Consider the following 25,009-nt stretch of genomic DNA (forward strand, 5'->3'; position numbering starts at 1 on the left):
TCACCCATTTGCTTTTACGTACAAAACTTTCCTTCCTCTTAAGAGTTGTTATTCCAGCGACATATCTCCTGTGCATAATTATCTAGGAACTTAGAGCTATATTTGCTGCAAGTATGAAGAAGAACCAGAAGAACATCACGCTCCTGTTTGGCTAGAAAAGCTGGCACCCTGATTCTCCGGAGATTACAGTAAATTCCCAAAGTATAAATTAAAGCCACTCCCGTGGAGCCCGAGCTGACAGGGGGGGATCCAATTTAATTAAAGAAATCTCGGCCCCTCCTCGTCACCAGTTCCGAACTGGCTGTTTATGCAAATTCGACGGCCGAGAAGCTCCAGTATAAATCTTTTTATTTCCGCTTAGCTTCTTTCATTTTTATTGTATCTTCAGTTGGGCCGGAACTAGAGCCAAAGTGCCACTTTAATTAATCACAACTTTATCACAAGCTCCGATTCAGCGCCACCCGGACACCCCACTCCATCCTCGATACCTAGCTCTCCTCCATGTTGCCAATAACTTCTATTTTCTTTAAAACATTTGCTCGCTGTTATTAAGCAAGTTACCATAATTTAACTTAAAATGTGCGCTAAAGTCGCCGTTGTCTCCAATATTATAGTGTTGGAGGAAGTTGGATGACGTCATTAACCCTGAACCATCATCAATATGATAGATAGTCACAGCAGCTTTCACCCAGGTTCTTATGGAATTCTACTAGGTATTACCTGGAATATTGAAGGAAATTTGGAAAAGCCAATCTTGCAGTCGCCTTTCCGGTTCCCTGATATTCTTCAAAAATTTTGCTACACTCCATTCCACACGTGATTAGCAGGGTTCATTAAGAGAGGGGAAGTTGAGTTCTCCTTCAATGCGTTGTATGGTTTGAACACCTATATCAGATGAGTTGTTAAAATGCTGAGTTGGTAGAGGATCGAAGAGCTGGCCGGAAGTCTGTAGAAGGAGGTATTTTCTGTTCCCCTCCACAAGACCGCCATAGAGGAATGAAAACTTAACCTTGAACATAATATATGTTTCGCTCACATTTCGGTTAGGAGCTTTTGTCTGTAATGTAACACTTCTTTCAGCAGTAGCTTTTATTACAGGTCAACAGGTGTATCATCATGATAACTACCTTTTTAGAAAAATGCAGTCAATTAAGTAAAAGGATAATTTGGTAATCCGTTTCAAGAAAAAGTCGAGTTTATGTTGGCCAACATTTTTAAAAATTATTCTCAATCTATGTCAGTTTCAGTTTAGTTTTATGCTTAGTTATTTTGTATATGTTCGCAGGTGTCGTGGGTACGCCACCGAGACATCCATCTGTTGACCGTCGGCAGATATACTTACACATCAGATCAAAGATTTCGTGCGATCAACCATCCAAGTTCAGAAGATTGGACGTTACAGATAAAATATCCACAGCATCGAGACACGGGCATCTATGAATGCCAGATAAGCACTACACCGCACATGAGTCATTTCATTCATTTGAATGTAGTCGGTATGTATCTTTGATTTATCTTTCAAAATGTTAAATATTTCGATGGTTACAATTATTAATTTATTTTATTTTGTTTGATAATCTTATTTTGAATGTTTCTAATTTTAAGTACTTGGTAGAGAAATGGAGTGGCCAGAATTTCGCAATTCAATTCCTAAATCGCAGCAAGATGTAAGTTCTTAAGCCTTCCAACCTGGTAACCACACTAACTCAATAACTTGACACCTCCATGTTCAAATTTATGCAAACTATCAGATCATTAATGGAGCTACCAGGTTGAGTCAGTTACTCAACATGCATTTCTTCTGTACATCCGAGTTTAAGGCTCATTTATTTATTTGAAGACAACGACTGAGAGTGTTGGCGTTCGACGCAAAACTCTCAGAAAGCTCGCAGACAGATAACCTGTACATAGTAGGCAGGTTTAAAGGAAGTTGAAAATCTCCTAGACATCCTTGGATAGTCGCTGGTTTGTCTTCCTCTTCTGCCCTTTTTTTGCACGTGGTAATTCCATCATCAAGAAAGAGCGCTCGACACTCCTGCAAGATGGGGCAGGATGTTCGAGATGAAGGTACTTAGCGTTCAAGAAGATGTCCAATAAGTTTTTGAAGTAAATAAACAGAGAGACTTTAGTTGCAATCATATGATTGCGATTTGTCTCAGGGTTTTGCAACCAATTTTGGAGTGGAACTACATCTACACGTGATGTCAGTTCACACTAGAGGAATGAAATCCATCAACAAATTTTAGTCTTCACTAATTAAAAAATACAAAACTGTACAACTGTTTCCATTATGAACGTCCACTCAAGAAACAGTAAATGGTTTTATTTATTTCTTGGACGTCAATATGCCTATTTTCGGTAAATACGCGAGTCAAAAATCTCAGTTGGTTCCAATACTTGTGGCAGCAAGGAAAGAAAACTGGGTCTGATGGGCCCTACTCGTGCTATGGCGCGGTTTTTCATTTCATTGGAAGTTTTAAAGGAATTCTTTTATGGAAAATAATGTGCAGTAAATTTCAACGGACGTTTAGAACTCTATTTTTTGTAGAAACTAAGATAAATAAAACATAACTAATGTCAGATAATATATAAAAAATGTTATAAACACTTGAATGTTATTAACTTTTATCAAAAAATTTAATTTTCTCCTAAACTTGTTGTGTGACATTAGAATTTTTTTGTGAAAAATGACCTGCGAGGCCATCAATCAATGTTAATGTGGGAAAAACTGTCCGATGTACTTCTATCTCACAGCGTTTGTATTCTTGGGATTTATCTATCCAGTCGATGTACTACATTCTCTCAGTGCGACTGTTATTGTTTATCTATGTATCTGTAATTCGAAAACCAGAAAAAAAAACTGTTCTGTGTCCTCTTACTTCCGTTGAACCAACATTATTCCAACAGAATTTTGGCAACACATTTGATATGCCTGAATATTTTAGAATGGAAACGGCTCAATAGAATAGAGCATCACTTCACCCTCCGCAAACAAAGCCGCTTAAATGAAGTTGGCTGTGAAAATGTTATAAATAAAGGAATAGGACCTGCTTCATGAAAATGGAAAATCGATTCTGTAAGCAGGCACTTCCGCCTGATTACCTAATTTTGTCCAGAAGTCATTTGCCAGCTTGAGATTTATGCCGACCGCGTGCACATACGCATGCGCTGACTAATTTGTAAAAAACTTCTTTGAAGAAACTGCAATATCTTCTTTTGGGGTAAAAAAAAAAAAAAAATTATACAATTATCTGGACAAGGCGTTTGCCCATAACTTTGGCAATGGGAGTACTCAGGGATTTAGAGTTGGAACTGATCTTTGATAAGGTATCATTTCGGTAAAACATATGAATTTAAAAACTATAAAATGTTAGTAACAAGTAAATATAATTAGATAATCCTGAGCTTGAAGAAAACGCATGAATTAGAAGATTGAAATTACATTAGGAGAATGTCGAGGTACTGTAAGCGATATAGTTTTTCTTCTCTTGTTTTAGTCGATTTCATTAGTACATCCGGAGATTAAAGGAAGTGATGTCAGGCGGTGGACGGTACTTAATAAGAAAATAAGTTATGTGAGATTTGACAATTTAAATATCGTGTATTTGAAAACGTTATTATCAGGTAATAGAGTGAGATTTTAGGTAGTGCGGCGAGGAGGCTGGGAGGAATTAACCGCCGCTAGTAATTAGAGCGGTGATATTGCACATGTAAATCCTCGCCGTTCTCTGAACCAGAGATCTCTTTGTGGGTCTGCCATTGGAGGCGCAGGTAGTTGGCTGACAATACTAAAGATTAGGCACCCACAAGTTCAGCCACCCGGTGCTAGAAGCACACAGCGCTGTATTGTGGAAGCGCAGGGCCGAAAGGGAGTCTCCCCTTGATACCCCCGGCTCGTACAAACAGTAGTACGCCCTCGTGTGTTCCACCCCGGACGTCCTAGTTGGCTCTATAAATTCGCAGCTAAGCTGATTTATATAGGAGTTCCTTTAAGCCAGTTAAATTGTTTCCAAACAGCCAACTAGGAAAATCTAGCGCGCGCAGCTTACCTTATCTCCGTATCTACCTTCCTAGCCCACATCTTGGAGGGCATAAATCGACCGCTGATACCCTCCTGGTAATACAGCCTGTATTCTGTAAAACAGCCTCACAGATTACGAGATCCTCGCAGGTCATTTTATCTCCAACTGTTTTTTTTTTTTTAATGTTTGTCCATTGCAAACAACAGTAACAGCGTAGCAATAAAACAAAAACAGCCTGGAGAGATGTTTTAGTGCAGTAGAAGAGAATAATCGCTGAACTGAGTGGTGAAATCAATTTAACCAAAATACAACGATCACGTGAACAAATAATACTGAATACGGGTACATCACGTACCAGACCCAGTGACCCATTCGCTAAGAAGAGAATAGGTTAGGTGTGGTTAGGTTAAAATGCTTTTAGTATTTATCAGATAAAACTTCAGAATGGAAGGAATCCTCAGACCCACTCACAGTAGAATTGCGAATAAAATTGTGTGTGTGGAAGATAGAATATCATAGATCCATTTCCTGCCATTTTTTGCTCCTATTTGCTGCCAAACTTTAGGTGGTAATAGTTGATCCCTGTATCTCGGAATTCCGTGTACTCTGTCACAATTGTAAACTACAACTTTGGGTATAATTGAGAGAAATATGAACATTGGTGATGCAATTGTGATGGAGATATTGGAAGAATAAATTTACAATTCTAAGAAATTTAAAAACCTATTTCCGGTAAACAATCGCCATATTTTCTTTTACTAAGAATAAGAGGAAGTACTAAAGTCAGTAAGGGCTAAAATTAGACTGGAAGAGGAAAGTACATCAGGTAATCGACCGAATGTAAAGGTTGTAGGATCCAATCGAGTCAAGACGATCCAGGAACAATGAACTGTTTAAAGAGGAGCAGTAGAAGAAATAGAAGAATTGAAAAGAACAATTAGTGATTAGGATGGGGCAGAATCTCCGAAATGTCATTCAGATGGAAATGCCAGATATCTACTGGGCTAGCAGACAGTTCTTGCGTCAGTTGTATCTTTTCTACTCCAGCTTACCTCTCTCTTTCCTTTCCAGCGCCAAGGGCGAGAGAGAGAGCCACTTCCTTGGTGGGCAAGTGGCTAAAGGAAGCGAGATAGTTGGAGAAGGGTAGCGCTTGATGGCTGAACTTGCCCTAAGGACCTCATTGAGTGGGCCAGAAAAGAGAGAGAGCGAGAGAGAGAAGAACTCACAAGAAGGAAGCTCGCAAGATGGACGGTGAGAGAAGAGAAGTGGATTCTAAATCAGCCTGTCCATGAACTTAGAGCTTTAATTAATTAGCAGGGACAAATAGGATGGCGTATGCTGGCACTCTCTAGCCCAAAATCTCTAAGGGCGGACGGATCTCTGGAAACATCCGTCAGGTTCTCACCACTAAGACTGTAAGCATAGACTAGTAGACGATCAAGTCCGTCCAGTTGGCCTTTCTCATCCGTCCAAATGGTCCCGAAAGCTAAATACTCACCTTGACCTTACTAGGAGATATCTGGTCACGATCTTACCAAGTTTAAAAACCACTTCTTCTTGCAGAGAGCTCTCAAACTGGTATTTCCGAAGAAATTCAAAATGGTGGTACTCTCAAGATTATAGTAGCTGCTCTTATGAGGCTAAGGAAAAAAGTGCAAAGGAAGTAATGAATAGAAATAAACTCTTAACTCCATTATACGGCAGTAAAAATATAAAATTTACACCCACTGTTTTAATATTACATGCATATGGACCTAGCGGATGTAGACTAACCGGATATTAAGGTTAATATTACTGTAATATCGCCTCCTTACGGCGGTGAGCATTGCAATAACAGCGTGCAAGTACCTCACAACCACACAGCGGATTTTAAATAAGATTAAAGTGTTCCTTTCTTTAAATTAATTTCTCTTTAAAGAGGAGAAGGGGGAATGAATAAAGCATGAGGCTAGAGTATAAATAATAGCCGGGATTACGGCCGGCCTTCTGCACCCACGGCTCTGCACTTCTTCAACTTTGCAATTTAAATTTCTCCAAAATTTATTTAACTTTAAGCTTCAAAGTTTGTCTGTTTTCGTACCTAACTTACAGAAACAATGCTAAAATAATTATATATGAAGCATACTTTAGCCACTCCGCTTCAGGCGCGTATCTGCGGATACCCAGGCTAATGTAACGAGCCATACGCCACTAACCACTGGCCAACTCTAGCTCAACATCTCTCACTGACTCCCTCACATTTACATGCTACACATTTAAGTACCCTGAAATTAGTTTGATTTAACATGGACACTAAATGCAGCCATCAATGTGGACATCTGATTGATTGAGATCTTGACGACCCTTGCCTGATGGAGATGAGGGCCGCAACAACTGCTGCTGAAGAGGTAATTCTCAATCTGCAGCTGCTTTACATCAAATCAACAACCAGAGTAACACGGACGCTGAAGCTTCCATCGCTCTAAAAACTACATCCGAGGCTATGCAAGGAGCTGGTCTTCCACCGATAGAATAGTCCTAAAAACATCTTCGGCCACTACAAATGCTAAAAGAAAGTTTGTCACTTTTTGTGACTTGTTAGAAGAAAGATGGTTGTGTGAGTGTCGGCAAGAAATATTGTCTTTGCAGCTGCTGCTTCGCCATCAGTAAACAAATCAAAAAGAATAAATATGGCGCGAAAAAGTTGCAAACTCAATACTCCTAGCGTATACGCCCCCGGAAGAGGAAATATTACATTTGAGTTTGAGTTTGAGTTTTGATATTAAGTTTCCCAAGCAAATACCTTCTCTTGGATCCCCCGAGAACGGAAAAATGCAACCAGGAGGGGCGCCTGTTTTTTATATATACTTATGAACATGTTGCGAACATACTAACTCAATACAAAAACGAAATATGGAGCAAATCATGAAAGTTTGGCTAAAAAAAATTGTTCTTTCTGGGCAAACACTTATTTTATTCAATTTACAAATTCAAATCCATCCACTAAAGTTGTTTCCACCGATTTTGATAATGTCTTTATCTATTACGTAATTTTGGTGAACCTTTAACTTAGCACAAGTGGCCGCCTGCCGACCTCAAATCCTCCTCCCCCCCTCCCAGAGAAATGATCTAACACCTTTTTTCTGGAAAAATTATTAAAAAAAAAAAAAGAAATGAATAATCCAATCCAATTCAATGAAGTGCTACTTCCGGTGGGGAAATTTACTTTATGCTTGGAATACAGGAATCCATATAACCCATCCTTATGGCTGTGCATACTCGTATATGGGTAATGAACATGGCTCTCAAATGGCTTTCATGAGACTGATTCTCCTCTCCTAAAAGTACCCTAAATAGAATTCAGGATTGGGGAATTTCGGCCACTAACTTTCTGCCAGATCCCACGAAGGCGTCCCAACCGAAATATGAGCTTCCTGCAATTTTCATGAACCACATACATACATATAGCCCAGTTTTTCTGACTCAAGAGACGAACTAAACGGATGGTGATACGAGAATTTTGGACACAACCCCTACCTCCTATAGTAACAGAAAGTAAAAATGATACTCCGCAGTGAACTATTTGCTTAAGTAGTACTAAACATCAGGAGCCGCCATCCGTGCTAAAGACATACGCTTCTCTTATTTAAATAGTTGCTACAGGAAGGAAACTTTCCGAGAAAACAGTTCCAGAAAGAGGGTGAAGAAAGAGGGGGGTGGGTTTGTTTTTAAGAACTCCTGGTGGACTAGATCTCGCTCCGGGAGGAGGTTGCGCCCCAATATCCAGTAGGGCGGCTGGCAAGAGGAGCTCTAGACAAGAAGACGCGGGGTTCGCCAATAAATTTAGTTATTTGTCCTTGCCAGGGCGCTCAATCTCCCTACTTCGATCTCTCGTTTGTTCCAACTAATCCCTTATCAGTCCAGCCTTGTTTTTATTCTCCCTCCTCTTTCCCTTATTTTATTAATAAAAAAAAACTTACAACATTTATTCTCTTTTTCAATAACAATAATAACTATAAATTCTCCTATCTGCGACAAACATAATTGCAAGGCGAACTTTCCTACGATCAACTTTGACGTTTGCTAACTTTGTGTTCCTTTTCTTTCTGCGTTCCATGACCGCACGGAAGGGTCTCTGCGGTCAGCACTGCAGATAGTTCAAATTTGAAGTTTGAGTTTACCTGGCACCAAGTTTTTAGACAATGCAAGTTTACTGAATCAACTTTTCAGTTAAAGTTTTTCTCAATTTAAACTCTGAACTAGAGATAAAGTTTGTATATTGTGCATGTACAGACCTGTACCTTTTTTTTTTTTAAAAAAAAAAAACTTTTGCAAGGAAAGTTCTACTAAGGGCACTGAAGAGGGACACTCTTCTTAGAAATATTCCCTTTAATCGACTTCCATTATATTTCAGTTTTTCTCTTCCTCAGAACTAACCTTAATAGAATTTTTCTGTAAAGGTTTCATACAGTAGAAGTTGGAGAAAGCTAGATGGGTGCGGAGAGTTCAAAGTCTGGTGAAAATCATTACCATGGCGACTCTAGGAACCTCAAAAGTCGCATTAGTATTAGTCGGCAAACAAAATATGGAAAGTTTGTCACGATCGCAAATTCTTCCTCCTTCCCTACCAAGAGTACCAACAAAGGAACGTGACGCACTTAAATCCGTACATCATCTTCAACCAAAACTTTGAAATTTCAGTGTTTACTTTTAACATTGTTTATATTCCATAATATTGAGGTAATATGGGTAAATGTAAGACCGTAGGTTATTGTTCTAAATCATAGTCTACCCATAAAGAGCGGGTTTACTATTACTATGTTCAGAGAACCTCTAAAGTCTTTTGATAAAATGCATCAACTAAAAGTGATAGGCACTTAGAAAGAGCCAAGAGTTCGGAACTAAAAGAGAATCGTTAGACCAATGTTCACTCATTAAATTGACTTTTCCTGGGGTTCTCATTACTCAGTTACGGTCTAATAACACGATAATTGTGGAGAATCCAAACAAACTAGAAATTTATTTTTGAGCTGGAATGTTCGAATTCTTAAAAAACGCAGAGAAATTCCGAAGAAACCAGAACCCTAATAAGTATGGAACCCAGCAGCAGCTTGCAGTATAAAGAAGGAGTAATCATTACAGTGAGGTAGAGTAAAGATGATAAGATACTCATCAGGACCAGGATGTAGTGATCCAGAACTAAACAAACGCTTGGATATCTGGAACCCAACGGACCATCCAGAAGCTGGAAAGATTTAGACAAACACTCTTTGCTCTGGGGGAAAATAAGGGGTCAGCTAGTGAGAAGGTAATATTTGTAAAGAGTAGGGAAAGGCCGGAGGAAGATCTGCTGAAGGAAGTAAGGAGTTACCGGGGTGAAGTTGAATGGATACTCCATGTTTGTTCAATTAGCGCACACCTTCAAACAGTGGCAACTCACAGAAATTAATTACTGAGCCCCTGAAGGGCTAGAAATCCTGCCCGTCTGCCTTGTATATCCCTTTCATCGTTCTGTGGTAGACGAGCTACGTTGTGGTGACCGGCCAAACAGCTCTGGAAATCACCCTGCGGCGATGCCGACAATAAACAATAACTAAAGGGTTACAGCAGCTAGAAGGGCAAGTTGGATAGATTTCACAATGGGGAAATCCAACACTGTTATAATCTTAAACGGCCAAGTTTAATATCAGGTCCCCTACTCCTTCCTTGATCCTGCGGCACGTCCGGCACCTTTGCAAGAATCTTCCTTAACATTGATTGCTTCCATTCCTTACTTCCTGGCAATATGGCTGCTAATAGCAAGCATCCACTTGTTTACTTGTCACTTCACGTTTTTCTCACCAGGGGCAAAACAAGCTTCAAATTTTAAGAAAATCAGCTGACTAGAAAACCAGAGTTTTTAGTTTGTTCTCAGAGTGCTGTTACTGTATACAGTGTGTTCTTTGCTTTAACTGCATTCCAATGTCCAAACGACACTGTGGTCGAATTTGCAGTGGTTTGGAAGGTTTTGATTGATTACAATTGTATAATTTCATGAATATTTAAAACACATCAACTAGTAGGAGATATGTAATTGGCTCTTCAAACTTTTCCTTTTATTACTTTATATTGATCAAATTTTGTTAATCAATTTGTATGACTAATTGCAATTATTGGTCACTTTATTTGTTATTTTCTTAACTTTTCTATTCCAAATTGAAACTTATGGTACTTCACCCAGCCGATTTTCATCAAGTTTAGAAAATTAGTTCAACTTTCCATATTGTTATAATACAGGAAGCGAGCCAGTAATGGTGCTTTGGAGGAAGGCTCCTCCCCAGCCTTTTAGATCTACATCTATGACTTTACTCCATGAAAAACTATTTAAAGAAAATCGTAGGAGCCGTTTTCGCAAAATCTCAAAAAACAGAAAAAGTCTTCATTTACCAAAACCTTATTTTGGCTTCATCTGTCAAAGCCAAAATATAAGCGAAATGTCAAAGTTAGAGTTTCTGCAATTCTTCCTTTTGGTGTTACGTATTTTGGATGGGCAGACCTAAACCGGAACCATTTTGTAAAAATTGTTCGTACTCAAAGAACATCTAAATGGATTTTTCTGGTGAAATCCTGAAGTAGGATGTCTGCATGACATGTAAACTATATTCTCTTACTTCTAGAGTAAGGGGCCGTACTTAAATTACGTAACGCAATTTAAAGAGCTTTTTAATCCCTCCCCCCCCCCCGATGTAACAGATCGTAACAAAATGTCAACCTCCCCTCCCCCCCTAGCCAAATGTACGTAATTTTTTGTTATGGAATATCGTCATTGCATAGTATTTAATTAAAATCAAACATATATTTTTTATTTATTACTTATTTAATTACATTATCACTTAGTATGAAGGTTGGCCATAGTAGAATTTGGCGCGAAAAATATCGTTAGTATTTTTCCATTAATGACCAAAAAATTATAGATTCAATTGGAAAAATTACGTACAAGCATTAAAAAAACCCCTCCCCCGAACCATAACGAATGGTAACAATCGAGCCTTACCCCCCTCCCCCCTTGCGTTCGTTACGTAATTTAAGTACGGCCCCTAAGGAAATAGAAATATTACTGTCTGTAACTTGACGGGTCTGAGAAGAGAAGTGAAGGAGAAAGAAGCCAGAGCTAGGCCATGCCATTAATAAAAGAAATTGTTCTTCTGACATTTACAATTTCCCATCAACTTAGTGAAACTTTGTTTAGAACAAGCTCTGCTTCAACTAATTGACCAATGATTTTTTTGGATTCAATCATTTCTGGTTTCAGGAGGAAATGGCGTCATAATGAATTGGTGAACCAGGTTTAGATATTGCACTCGCCATTGTATTAAGTTATCATTAACGTTGCATACAACCTTCAGCGAATATGCCGCCATATTAGGCTAATAAAGTGACCCCTCAGTCCCCCACCATCCTCATCACGACAATGGAAATAATAAAGTTCTCCACCGGTAATAATTAAGTAATTAGTAATTTAGGGCTCTCTAATGAAGCTGCTGGTTGGTGCATAAAACTGTTATGAACACTCATAGGCTTTCACTTACTGCAATTAACGTAATTAAATTTTAGAATTTTCAGAGCGTAATAGAAATATTCTGAACTTCAATACTACGCATGTTCACTTGCGTCACTGTAATCAAACGGTAGTTCCGGTGGAAGCGTGACGTCACAGCCTCTACTGAACCTCAATCCATCAATATTCCTTAATGAAAGTTTTATATCAAATTGACGCAGTTCAAGTGTATTCACTCAGTTATCCTTCTTCCAGCTTGCAACAGAGTCACTAAAGAGGAGAATCTAACTTCTCGCCTCCCTAAGAACCCCCAGGGTGATGCGTGTTCAATTGAAAAACTAAATCATCAGAGTAATTCTCGGAAATATCGCTAAGAGCTGAAAGAACCTATTCATTGAAGTAGCCCTTCCGGAGCGTAGACTTTATCCAACAACTTGTCGGCTTTCCGGTTACAAACCACTCTCGCTCACAAATACACATAAACCACTTTACAAGTACAACTTTTCCGCACTCGGAAGGCCTCAAAATGAATGTTTAGAAACTAAAAATAGAAAAAGGGCACAAATGCGTCATTTCCTCTGAACAGCGATTAGCAGTAAACACTCCCACGACCTCACCCAGTTCTGGATGAATTACGGAAGCGAGTAAAAGAAAGTAAAAATGAACAAATGCTGGCGTTATCTCTGAAAGGAAACAGGAGCAATGGTTTTTCTTTTGGATTTCAAATAAAAAAGGAAAATTAATTGCTTTTATATCGTTTTTTTGTTCTGTTTGACTCTCCAAACAAATGAATACTGTACCCTATCTCTGTGAATGGACAATTCTTATACAATTAGAAGATGGCCGAGCTGGAACAGACATCGCTTCTACTTCAACTCTAATTTAACCGGCTCCAACTAAATGAGAATATCTCGGCCTAGAGTCAGAGATCTGCTGTTATCACTCTTGCCTCTTAGTCAGCCTGTTTGATGTGGTTAAAAGGGCCGCCAAGTAACCTACCTGAGCTCTCATTCCTAGTGGAAGTAATAGACCTATATTGCAGTGGATTCTTAATCAGAATGCAGCAGCCGGCCCTTAGATTTGGCCCTCCAAGGAATGTTTAACACTTCTCGATCTCGGTGATGGTCCATAGTGTCTGTAACGTGACTTAGATGATGATGATGATGCGCCTTAATTTTTGTCTTCTTCCTCTTCTCTTGTTAACCTATTTCCTGTTTGCCTGGGCTGAGTGGAGAGGATATCTCAAGAAATAGAAACAGATTACTAGGGGGTACTCCGGTACTTACTAAGGGAGTTTATTTTGGCCGAACTCTTAGTTGGCTAACTCTGATCGAACCTAAACGAAATAACAAAGTGGACTTGGTGCTGCAAGACGAAGACACACGCAGACGAAGTTCTAAAAACCAATTTCATGCTGAGGGTATTCAGAAACGGATATTTCCGGTAATCTCTCCTCGACGGCAACCCGGAACTCTTATGAGTGATAAAGAAAGTGAAAAATCCTTCAGCGGTTCAGTTATTGTACGTAGTAGTAAAATATAGTGTCATGGTACCATATTTAAGCCATCATTAAGGTAGAAATGCTAATTTTGAAGGAAATGCGGTCATATATTGCGGTAAGAAGAGGAAGTCGCTGAACACCATATGGTCGCCATTAAAACACTTTCTGCTTAAGAGAAAAGTGGGTTTTGTAGAGGGGCATTCTTATTAAGCATTGATTAGTAGAAGTGCCGGCGCTTTATCAAACCTCTATTTGTAAAAGTTGGGTGAATGCGATGCACGGTGGCCATATTATAATATCGTGAAGGCAGTGTATGAAGGAAGTGTAAACGGCCGTATAATCAGATTATATTTCATGCACAATTGGGTTACCTTATCCGGCCGAGTGTGTGTGTGTGCGATTTCCTTAGGTGTGAAGTTATGGCGGGTAAGTTACCTCTACTTCCACTAAAACAACGCGCTAGTGGCAAACTTCTACGGCTAACATAACGTTTCCAGAGGAGATGCTGAAGGGCAGGAGGGGTATTAGTAAGAAAATTGGTTAGCAACTAAAGCAATGCTGTAAATTCTGGCCAAATTTAATCTGACCTCGGTTTTTGGACGCCGGGCTTACATGTTTAACGAAGCCTGACTTGGATGAAGTGCCCTGATGAGGTGTCGGAGAGGGGGGAGGCTGTGTTAGCTCAAGACACACGCTGGAGGTAACGAGCAGATTTAACCCTTCTTTAAGGATATGAACTGTGGACGATGTTGTTGTGTAAAACTAGTTTCCCCTGTTGAAGCCAGAGGGTCTTGGGTCAGCGACAGTACACACAGCTCGCCCTCAGTCTCATTAGTCTGCCGAAGGAGACTAGAGCCAGAAAGTTTACACTAAACCTTTGGCCACCATTGTGGCATACCGGCTACTGCGACTTTTTCCACCTCTCCTTGCCTCATACTTGCTCCTGGCGGCTATCCTGAAGAGGAGACTCTTTCTATTGTCCAACTGGGCATATGTAGCTGTACTGCCGATGTTGGACGAGCCGCACAAACCCACCTAACGGCGCTATCCATTCATTTATTTTGAAGCTTTACAAATTGTAACTACTGTATTTGACACGGCTTCCTGAATATAAAATATAGTAGGTTCTTAAGAGAACCTGTATCATGATGTACTCCTTCTCCCCTCACTGTCCAAGTCTCCACCCCTATTGAATGAAAGAAATATTTCTATACTGCAAATTGCAGGAAGCTCGAATAAAGGAAGCTATGTTTCTTTTTACCGACGCTTCAGTTTTTCTAGACTTTCTAGAAGTGGCACCCTGAGGACAGAAACAATACAAGGATGTAGACACACACGAAAGGATTTGCTGCTATCCGCCAAATTAGGGGAATACTGCTTAAAAGGAGCCGACAGTTGTAACACTTCAGACTCTTTGGCGGCTGCCCTGAAAAAAGCTCAAAGACGCTGCCTTTACTCGCTTCCAAGTAGGCTAACTCGGAGTTCTATGAAAACATTTAATGTGCTTTAAAATGTCATAACCTCGTTGCACTTTGTATCGTACTGAGATGACACTTTACAGCGATGTCCAATTTCCTTCTGACCCAGGAGAGGCTGTAATTCAAGTTTGTGTAGTTAAGATACTTACGGACTCTGAGATCTAGCAGATATAACCTAAGATAATAGCCTTTAATAATAGTTAAGTGAGTTTCCAGCTGTGAGCCCGCCTCAGAGAAAAATCAAAAACGGTCTGGTAGCGTTAACTGTGGAGGTTAAGCGCAGCTCCAGGGGAACTGATTTCGTCCTGAATAATGTAAAAAGAAAACCAACAACGCGCAATAAATAAATATTGCAAATTGAATATAATTCCATTAGGTAGGAGATGGGTTCTAAATTGGTTTTATGGGCGGGCGAGCTTAGTTCCACAACTCCAAACTGTTACATACAGCAAGTCGCCATTAATTGGGATTCCTTTTAAAATTCCAAACGCTCTTTTCCTTAATTTAATTGAAGTTTTTTCTCCCAACTTTTCACTCTTTTAGGGGTGCGAGGGACTTTCCTCCAGCTTGTTTGCTTTCCTGACCTCCCAGTCGGTCCCAACCATATAACTTTACCACAGTTCCAGTTGTGACATGTTTAGCAATTAATAAGTACAAGCAAAATATTAGGCGGGAACACTCAACCACTTCACTCTCTACATGTCTTAAGGAATTTTTTCTTTAAATTTTGTGTTTCAACTAAATATTAAATGACTTCATTTTAGAAACTAAAGATAGTCTTCCGCACAAGCGATACTTCCACTCCACTCCCGGGCAAATACTCTGAATTTCAGCAGCTCGCTTGATCTTCGTTAATTCGAAGTGTTTTCAGCCTCTATTGGAAAAGTTATTTATTGAAATTAACGTTACGTTACGTAATTACGCTGTACTTGTACATTACACACTGTGACCTCATAGCGCACTGTTTAGCCGTGTGTGAAGTGTAATTCCGAATTAGATATTTATTAGTTTCTAAAAGTATAAATGCTATTCGACTAACATTTATGCTTTTAGAAAAATATTTACCAACCATTGTTTGACAAATATAATAGAAAGAAATTGTTAGATATTAAGGAAAAAGGGCAGTTTACCACGGCTATCTATATCTAAGTATTTGGGAAGACATTATTTGCTATGTTTACAGTGTGTTGTGTGTTCAGCGTGGTGTGTTTGAACATATTTTAAGTGTTGAGATAAAGAATCATTTTGCCGGTGGCATACTGGCAGAGTCGAACCACTCCATGTCCCCCCCACTGCTCCTCCTCCCACTGTGTGTATACACACAGAGAGTGGAAAAGTTCTGGGATCCCATATTCTGGATGGGCTGGCAACCTTACTTCCGACCAATCTTGCCCTACTCTCTGACTCGACCCACTTGCCCAGAATCTTGGCGAGGAAGGAAGCGTTCAAACTGACGCGCACACTACCTATCTTAGCTCTTTGATCTTACAAGCCGGCGGAGTTAACGTCTTGCCCTTGGGGTTTTCCTTATTGAAGCGATCCCCCACGCCACCGTTTCGCTGCTCTGATAAGAGGATTTACCTATAAAGGTTTTTTCTTCTTCTTTTTTTTAAAAAAAAGTAAAATAAAATAAAAAGGAAGCAGCTGGAGCTGGAGGAAGCGTTTGGGTGCAGATTCTCCTGCAATCATTACAGCCCTACTTTACCTCACAATCATGTCAACAACTTATTTATTTCTATTTATTCAGCAAATTGAACAGCCTAGGGAGACTCCATTATCAGAAATGTTAATTAATAAAATAGATCAATATCCCATTAAGTACTCAAACAATCCATCATATAAAAACTCACTTCCGTTTTAATACTTTTAAAATAAATAAAAATTGGAGCTGAACCCCCCCAAAGGATTTCTCAAACCAAAATTAGATCGACCTAAAACTGCTTGAACAAATAGGCCATACTTACGCACGAATATAAGTAGTTTACTTAATTCTTATTGCCAGAAATGGATCTTGCAGCTAAATATACACAATAATAAAAATACGTGGCAACCAACTCAGTAGAATGTGGGCTTCCACAGAGAACTCTATTTCCTGAGTTCGGCTATCGAGATGGCCGCCATACACCTCGCTGGGGAATAAATATATGTCGCGTCACAACGCCAGACTTACTTTAACATCATATTAACTTCATGAAATGAAAAAATGTTCATCTGAATTTTCGTAATAAATAATCTCAGGAATATTCCCCCCTCCACCATGAGGCGTTACTATGTTTTCAACTTTTAGACTCGGAGCTAAGACCGGAAGTAGATGTTTTAAAGCTCTCGCTCTCCTCTGTGGTCAAGTTTAATGATTACCATCGCCTCCTTTGTCGACGAGGTCAGCAGATTGGTCGGCGGAAGTCAGGCCACCGCTGCTCCATCCATTCAGACACAAATTTCTAAATTCTGGGGACCCCTAGACTCGGTCTGTTTCTTGTCTTACTTTGAGGTAGCTAGACCGGCCGGAAGCGATCAAGATTGCTAGGTTAGCGTATCCTTAATTAGTAACGGATAATAATAAATAATGTCCAACATTGACGTAGCGCAGTCACTACATCAGGCTTGGCAGTGGCTCTCTAATACTTGAGCGATAAAACTTTCGATTGACGCATCTAAATTGCAATCTTGTATTTCCTGTTTGAAATGTAGAGGAAACAGTTCTTGGAAATGACGAGTAAATTTCCCATCAAGCTTTCCCAAAGGAAGATTATGTCCAGATCTGGTGGCAACTTCCACGTTGTTTCATTTAACAATCCTTCAATTTCTGGTTTTATTTAAATTCTCATATAAGAAGTACATATTGCAGCAAAAATAATTTTAATTTTCCTGCTGACTAGAGTCACAATCTAGATCCAGAACGATGGAGAGATAGAACATTATTCATTTCCGTTTTGAACTTATCAAGTAAGGTTTTCGGTTGATAATGAGCGCGTGTTGTACTTCGAAGATTTCCGATTACTGGTTAAGCAATCAACTACCTACTGCGCGTTTGCATTAGGCTGAGTCAAATCAAAGCTTTCGGTTCATTTCGTGAACATTTGAACTTGTTTTGTTCGTAGAGCACGTCATTGAAGATTATGTATAGTAGCAAAAATGTATATTTATGCTGAAAAGCGTTATAAAAACTATCGAAAGCAATGATGCCGAAAAAGAAAGAAATATTGAAGCTTAGAATCTAATAGATTCGCCACTGCTGACTAAAGCCAAATTATGTAAATGTAATTAAAAACTTTTGCTAATTCTGCCAAGCTGACACTAAATTCTGCTCTAACTCCCTTTACACGTGCAGAGTCAACATCCACGTGCCATTTACTTGGGAGGTTTGCAGAGATATACGATGTGGGTAGCCTCCTCCCGGTGTAGCTTACCAACGAAGAAATTCTCACGTATGCGCTTTCCTGGAACAGAATCAGTATAATGTTGAGGAAATTAAAGTAATATTACGACTCCAGATATTAGATTGGGCTTCACTTCCTTCTTAATCAGAAAGACATAGAATAATAAACGGAAGTGATTTATGTTAGCCGCGGTTTCAATTACCCGCTGACAAGGGTTGACATATCCGCTTCCGTTACGTGGCGGACGTGGTGTTACTGTGCCAAACTTAATTGCAGTATTTATAGCTTTTTTTCTAAAGTATTCTAGGTTTGATTAATGGTACATATTGCCAACCAGTGCAACAGGAAGTAGGTAGCGCATATCCGCTGAAATCATTTCGCTGCATTTACAGTTTGGAAACATCCTGCTTACTCGTATTAAAGCCTTAGATCAGATGCATAATGTCACCCGGCATACGCCTTGCATAATGCATTGAAGCTTGCTCAATGAAGCTACCTGCATCTGCCGCTGAAAGCTTCATTTTTTATTCACATCGGACGTCCTGAGTTCTGACCCTTCCTTGGAGGATAAAACTGAACTATAGTTCACTGAACAGAAGGCAATTAATTTGTAAGCCGCGATTAAAGTCGTGATAAGTGCACAGGCACTATTTGTTTTCATTGCGCTTTCGAAGAACTGAAATAAGAGGAATTCTGGAAAAGCTGATTGCACAAGATTCTATAGCTAATGGATGCCACATCTTGAATACATTAAAAAACTCTATTTATTATTGCAGGAGTGTCTATTAAAAAGTAAGAATAGCTGTTATATCTGGTAATACCCACATTGCAAACCTGTTTAAAAATGATTCGCGGTTAGGTAATCTTAGCTGGAAGTATTGATGCAATTTGGGTCAATGTCCAACAAGCCATATTGTTTACAATATGCTAATTGACGATTTGCATTCTTCTTCTTAGAATACAATTATAGCTTTGTCCTCAGTTTAGTTTGCAAACAACTTATTGGAAGGTTGGAAGGGGAAATTTTGAGAGAACGAAGCTCAAACTTGTTTCTTTTAGATTAAGTTGTATTTCTAAGAAAATGGTAATTTCCAGGTGAAAGTAACTATTTTCAAGAGATTCCTTAAAAATGGGAATCTAGATTCTAATAACTTACAGTGTACATCCGGTTTGTAATAAAACAAAAGATTAAGAAACTGTATCTTTTAATTTCAGAAAAAAAAGAAGTAAATTATTGGTGATCCCATTGCACGCTTGTTGTTATGAATAATTCATGCACATGCACAAGATTGAGATCAAGAAGATCTGTGCTGCAGCAGGAAAACATTGCCACTATCAGGATTGCAATAATAGATATAAATTAGCCAGCTGTTCTTCTGCACTTGCAGCAGTCAGGAAGTAGCCGTTAAATTGGATTAGTGGAGATCATTGTTGGCCAATCAGAGACAAGATAAACAGCTGCAGCTCACGTCTTATCCGCAATGGATCAGCCTTTCTCTGCTGAGTAATTACAGCTAGAAAAAAACTAATTTCCTCGCCCTACTCTGAGGATGTGGTATGCAACCGCACGGATTTTCCTTCTTTGATCTTCATCTGAAATCTAAACTAGAGAGAAAGTACACCTTTAATGCTTAATGAATAAAGTATTTATTTATTATAAATAAAGTTGTACTTAATTGTATACCCAAACAGCAACAAAACAAAGTTTACTTAACCGATTTTCCTAAAAAAAAAAAAGCTGTCACGATTTTCTTTATATTTTCCTTTAAATTCCAAGCACCTAGACTATAAAGTTTGTCGAAAAACTTTCCGGAAAAATCCAGTCAGTGAGGTTCTGAGGTTATAGTTTAGAATTACCGTCAGAGAAGTCATGAGAGTATTCCAATTCTGATTTTGCTTTGCGATCCAGAGGAATGGACTAAAAGCCAGAAATGTGATACTCTATTCCTTTCGAATAAAATTCCAGCGAAAATCCATCGAAAATAGTTCCAGAAATGCCCACAAAGACTTTTGATCACCTTTATTTGAAGGTTCATCTCAAAAAAAAATTGATTTTTGGTGCGATTCCCAGGGAAATTTAATCTTCAAAACTAAGCATCTCTTTGAAGCTCCATGTTATGTGCGATTCTATCAGTAGGATCAGGTTTGTAAAGCAGTGCGAAAGCTTCTACTATTTGTATTCACTGCAGTGAGTGAATGCAACACTACTGCGTGTTTCGAGGGCGCATGCTCCCACTCAATTTCTTCACAGTCTTGCGTTTCGACTCGTTTGGCTACCATTTCACCTTCTACTCTAGCAGCTATATTCCATTAATGTAATTGGTGAATCCTAACATACCTCTAGACCGGAAGTATCCCTACATACAGTATTTCTTCTCTGTAGCACCTGCCTCAAGTAACGCCTTTCCACTGCTTCAATTCGACCTTTCAGCCATGACGTTAGATTCGAAAACTCTACAACTGGAACCTTTACTTTGGAGAATATTGCTTTATTTCCCTGGAAGTGTGAATACACCTTGCTGTTGGAGTTATCCTCTCAAGAATAGGAACCCAAGATGGGCACCCAGATACTTGTAACTTTCATCTGTTCTCGCCGTGCTGCCATTGCCAGCAACATCACTCTCTAGCTATCGTCATCAGTCAGGGCGGAAGCTGGACTCAAATCAAACATCAGTGCGTCAGAGACCATTCACTGAGCCAGTCCCTCCCATGAATTGAATATTTCCTTTAGTTGGAGTATTGCAGGACGTTTTGCTGAATAATTTCCGAAGGTAACACAAAAATAGACGAAGAATCCGGTGAGGTAGAAGCAAGGGTTCACAAGACAAACACGAAACATAAAGGTGAATAGAAACAGAAATGTAAACAGTGTCGAGTGTATTAGTGCCTGTCCTGGTGGAAATATGGGGCTGGAGAAAATAGAACTGGAGGATCCCCTGGGATGGTCCCACTAACTCATCCTCCTCTCCAGAACATTTAGCTCTTTTCTCCAAACTCGCCCACTCGCATTATTTCCCCAGATGGCTCCCTAATTAATGGAGTTAACACACAACGCGCTCTATTCTACTTAAACGTCACTTAAGAATTAGTTATAACTACTTAGTGACGCTCATTTACTATACCCTACCAACTAGCCATATGTCAAAACATCTGATGAGAACACTTGCTCGACTTTTCCTCTCTGATTTCCTGTGTTGGGTTTCCGGTAAATTTACAATCAGTAGCATTTATAAATGATACAATGTTCGGAGTTTAAAGGATATTTATGAGTTAGAAGCTTGAGAATAGTAGCAAGATCTTACTCCTGTATCTATATAATAACAGAATGGTCTTTGACTTGCCTCATTGTATATGATGATTCTTTACTGCAGCACTATTGTGCCGGCATTTGTCTGATTTTAAAAGAGAACCAAATATGTTCAAAAATTCTGAGGCTGTAAAGTTTCAGTTCATGCGAAACAGCGACCGAATGGAACAGCTTTTCTGAGTTTTCTAGACGGCCGACAAAGAGGTTGGTTGGACAGATCTCACGTCAGACCCATCAAATTTGGTTTGTATTGTTTTCAGAAAACATTGCAAATAAGTGGTTTCTGAGGGAGTTGTGACAGCACAAATCCTAAGTTTCAAGATTTAATTAAGTGGAATAAGAAGTCGGGTGAGAATCACACTTTTCGTCCTCACAGGACCAAAGAGAATAGCGAAACATTCTTATCTCTGATCAGTAAGTAGGCGTGTTGGTTGTATGTGTTGCATCGATTAAACATTCTTATGGAATATCGACTCTAAGGAAGATACTCTGCCTTAGCCTCAGATCATTATTTGGAGTTCCAATATTCAATCTCCCGCCCGTCGCATTACATCTGTAAGTAGCGTTTCCGGTTCAAAGAGCCATTTAATCAAACCATACGAGTTTAATTGCTTGATTGAGTTAGATGGCAGTGGAGACGGATGCAAAGTTTCAGCTGTTCCGCCTTTGGCAAGTTCCACTGCTCTTTGAAGGGGAAAGTAAAAAAAAGAGTGGAACTTAGAGATCGGGTTTTTCGCCATTTTACTGAGAGCCCCATCCCAAGTAACTCCAACAGAATCTAACTTTCTTTATTCCTTCTTTCTTCTGGTAATCTTGGAGTGGGAGTGGGAGTACTGGTTGGTAATGGTGAAACAGCCAATTAGGGAAGATCAATAATAACTAAGAAGGAAAGAAATGTTAGTTCTTCTACTTCAGAGAGAGTGGCATTGCAATCGCTGCCAAATTCGCGCCGTTGGGTATCGTCGGACAGTGGTGCTGAGTTGTTTAACGTATGGTGTAGTGTGCGTGTGGCTATCATTGTCAGAAACAGAGGCTGTGATACCTCAGAACGGAAACTTGAAGAAGGATAGAGTCCTCTCGGTCAAGTGGTACTTCCGGTTAAGTACCTTTTTTAAATTGGAACGGAAGTATGGTAATTTTCCTCTTTTCTGGGAATATAAGTGGTAGGGCTACATTTTACTCTCAAAGGGCTGTTTAATCAAATTAAACTTTTATTTTATTAAACTTTTGGAGAAAATGTGAAGAAAGTGTATAGAGCTTTAAAGCAATGCTTGCGATAAAGCAACGATTCGGTCCCATTGTGGTACCGGAACAAGTTAGATCAAGGGCCAGAACATGGGTATTGGAATGCACTTCACAGCGTGAGTAAATGTGCGCATGTTGTTAGGCTGGGGTACCCGCACGGATGCAGCGATGTAAGTCTCCATACTACGGGCAAAAGAATGTAAAACAGTAAGAGCAAGTGCAATGGGCGAGATTTTTCCCTTGAGAACATTTTCCTAAGTTATTAGAAAGCACAGTGTTAAATCGTAACAAAGTTATAGATGGGCCTGCTTAAGTGTCCCCCCCCCCCGGCAACTAATTGGAAGCTTAAGTTCCCCACTGTCTGCAGATAAGTCCAAATTTCCTGTCACTTAATTAAACCTTACTTTGGCAGCGCCATTGTCTAATTAAAAAACAAGAAACTCAATTTCTTACGAAAGAAGTTTTGCTAAAGAATCATTAACATCTCCATTATTTACTTATTCTTTATGTTCTATTAATAATCATATTTGAATCTCCCAAATCATCTATTGAATAATTCATACAACTAATAGAACACTATTCCTGCATGATAAAATCTTCTTTTTTAGTTTTTGCGCAAATCTGAAAAACAAATAGTAGTTCGGAAATGAAGTGAAGAACTAGCCTTTTGCCTATTAACTTCCCATTGAATTTCATATTTTCCAATGTTAGAAAGATGACTTGGTGCATCCCATCCCATGACACAAATGTGAAAAGCCGGATTTGGAGATTAGACAGCTTGTTGCTCACTAAATAACCAGTTAGTGTGAGATGCAGTTATTTGGAATTCATTAATTTGTTAAATTTTAAGCTCTCAAATGGCAAATTCTCTTATAATTGGCAAAATGACTTCATATTATCGGATTTTAATCTTCTGTCGATAGGTGTTATTATTTTCTCTGCAGCTCATTATTGAAGGTGCTAAGTCCATGTTTCTGGAAAAAAAAAATGTCGAGAGGCATTTAAAACTTGTGAACAGATCGACAATAATATTGGTTCGATATTTATGACTTCTGTCGCAAATTAAATGGTTTAAATGGTTAACCAGTCCAAACTGGTCCATCCTTTACAGAGAGAGTAACTTTGACCAGAGGTTGCAAATTGACTGTTGAAGACTTAAATAGATTCGCTTTTAATTTTGCTGCTTTAATTGATTCAGAAACCAAGTGTACAACCACAACTTGTATGAAATTCTTTGGCTTCCCCTCCAAAGCATTGAAGGAAGCACTTCCCCTTCTCTACTATCCCCTCCCTCATGATCTCGCTAACAACCTTTCTTACAATGATGACTCTTCTGTGATGTAAGTTGTCTGTTTTACTACAGATTATCCCCTAAATTTCTATGACTGTAGAAAAGTTAATTGCTACATTATTAAATGCAGTAGGACTCAGAAAAATGTGCTGACTAGTGCAGTGACTCAACTTTTTTTTTTTTTGCTACAGCCGGATGTATGCATAGTATAAAATTTGCGTCCCGTAATGGAATGTGGTATTTTTCCTTGAATTTATATTGTAGACTGGTTGGCCATTTATAAAGGGACCCTGACCATTACCCAGGATGAATGGCCCTCTTTAATAAAGCCAAGTGGGGATGGCTCTGATAGCCAGAAATATCGTGATAGTCCGAGAGGTGGAGGCTGGAAGACCTGCTTCTCTCCGTTCAAATAGGGATTTAGGCTATTTTTTGGGATAGCTTTATAATGTACTACGTATCATGGCTGTTGTAATTAGAAATTGAATGATATATTGATATCATGTATTTGACATTAATATTTTACAGAAAATGAATTCGTACCTGATACCTATTATCCCTCCCTACTACCGGAAGTAGCCGAAATCAATTTTTTAAGAATAAATGTTTCAAATAAAAGTTGTACAGTTTAAAGGAAGGAAATCGTTAGAGTATTTTTTATTAAAGAGTCATTTCCGGTTTGCTGATTTTTCCCAAAATCGTATTGTCAAGACCCGTCACAGACCTAAACCAAGAAGCAAATTTCAATTCTAAGAATTTCCGTTGTTTAAATAGTAGTGTCCACAATGTTCGAACGAGATTGAAGCCAGACTGGCAGACAAACTCTGATCTGACTTAGCTACGAGCTCGTAACTGGCAGACAAACTCTGATCTGACTTAGCTACGAGCTCGTATCTCAAAACCGAAAATCTGCAAGATCACAAAATATTTCTCTTAATACGAGAAAAAGTGAAAATGAGAGGGATTTGAGTCTTCAATCTCTACTGTGGCTCATTTTGAGGAACTACCTCATTAACTCGTAGTAACTAGCTGTAACATTACATTTTCGATGATCTTAATGCGACGATGTTATTTGAATAGAGTTTGTGCAGTTATCGCATTTTTGAGTTGGATTTGATATTGAATAGTTGGATCATTGCAATCAGTTTGCCAACCCAATTAAGTTGCAAAAAGAATCTGAAGAGATAGCGAAAGTCAATTCTGTTTTATGCAGTTCAGGTCTCTAATTAATCTCTCAAAACTTCCTTCGCTCAAAATTACATAAAACGA

The 25,009-nt window shown here is 39.0% G+C and overlaps 1 protein-coding gene across 2 annotated transcripts in view; it reads left to right on the forward strand.

Annotated features, from left to right (window-relative positions):
• Positions 1-25,009, forward strand: part of LOC141450654 (neurotrimin-like) — a 461,254-nt gene that overhangs the window by 396,960 nt on the left and 39,285 nt on the right. For both annotated transcript variants that reach the window (XM_074121257.1, XM_074121258.1), the window contains exon 3: positions 1,286-1,496. In XM_074121257.1, the coding sequence (XP_073977358.1) occupies positions 1,286-1,496 (211 nt within the window). The remainder of the gene's footprint in view (positions 1-1,285; positions 1,497-25,009) is intronic.

The sequence above is a fragment of the Rhodnius prolixus genome, unplaced genomic scaffold (genome assembly GCF_049639745.1).
Source record: "Rhodnius prolixus isolate KJV_2025 unplaced genomic scaffold, Rpr scaffold_8, whole genome shotgun sequence".
NCBI classification, from domain to species: domain Eukaryota; kingdom Metazoa; phylum Arthropoda; class Insecta; order Hemiptera; family Reduviidae; genus Rhodnius; species Rhodnius prolixus.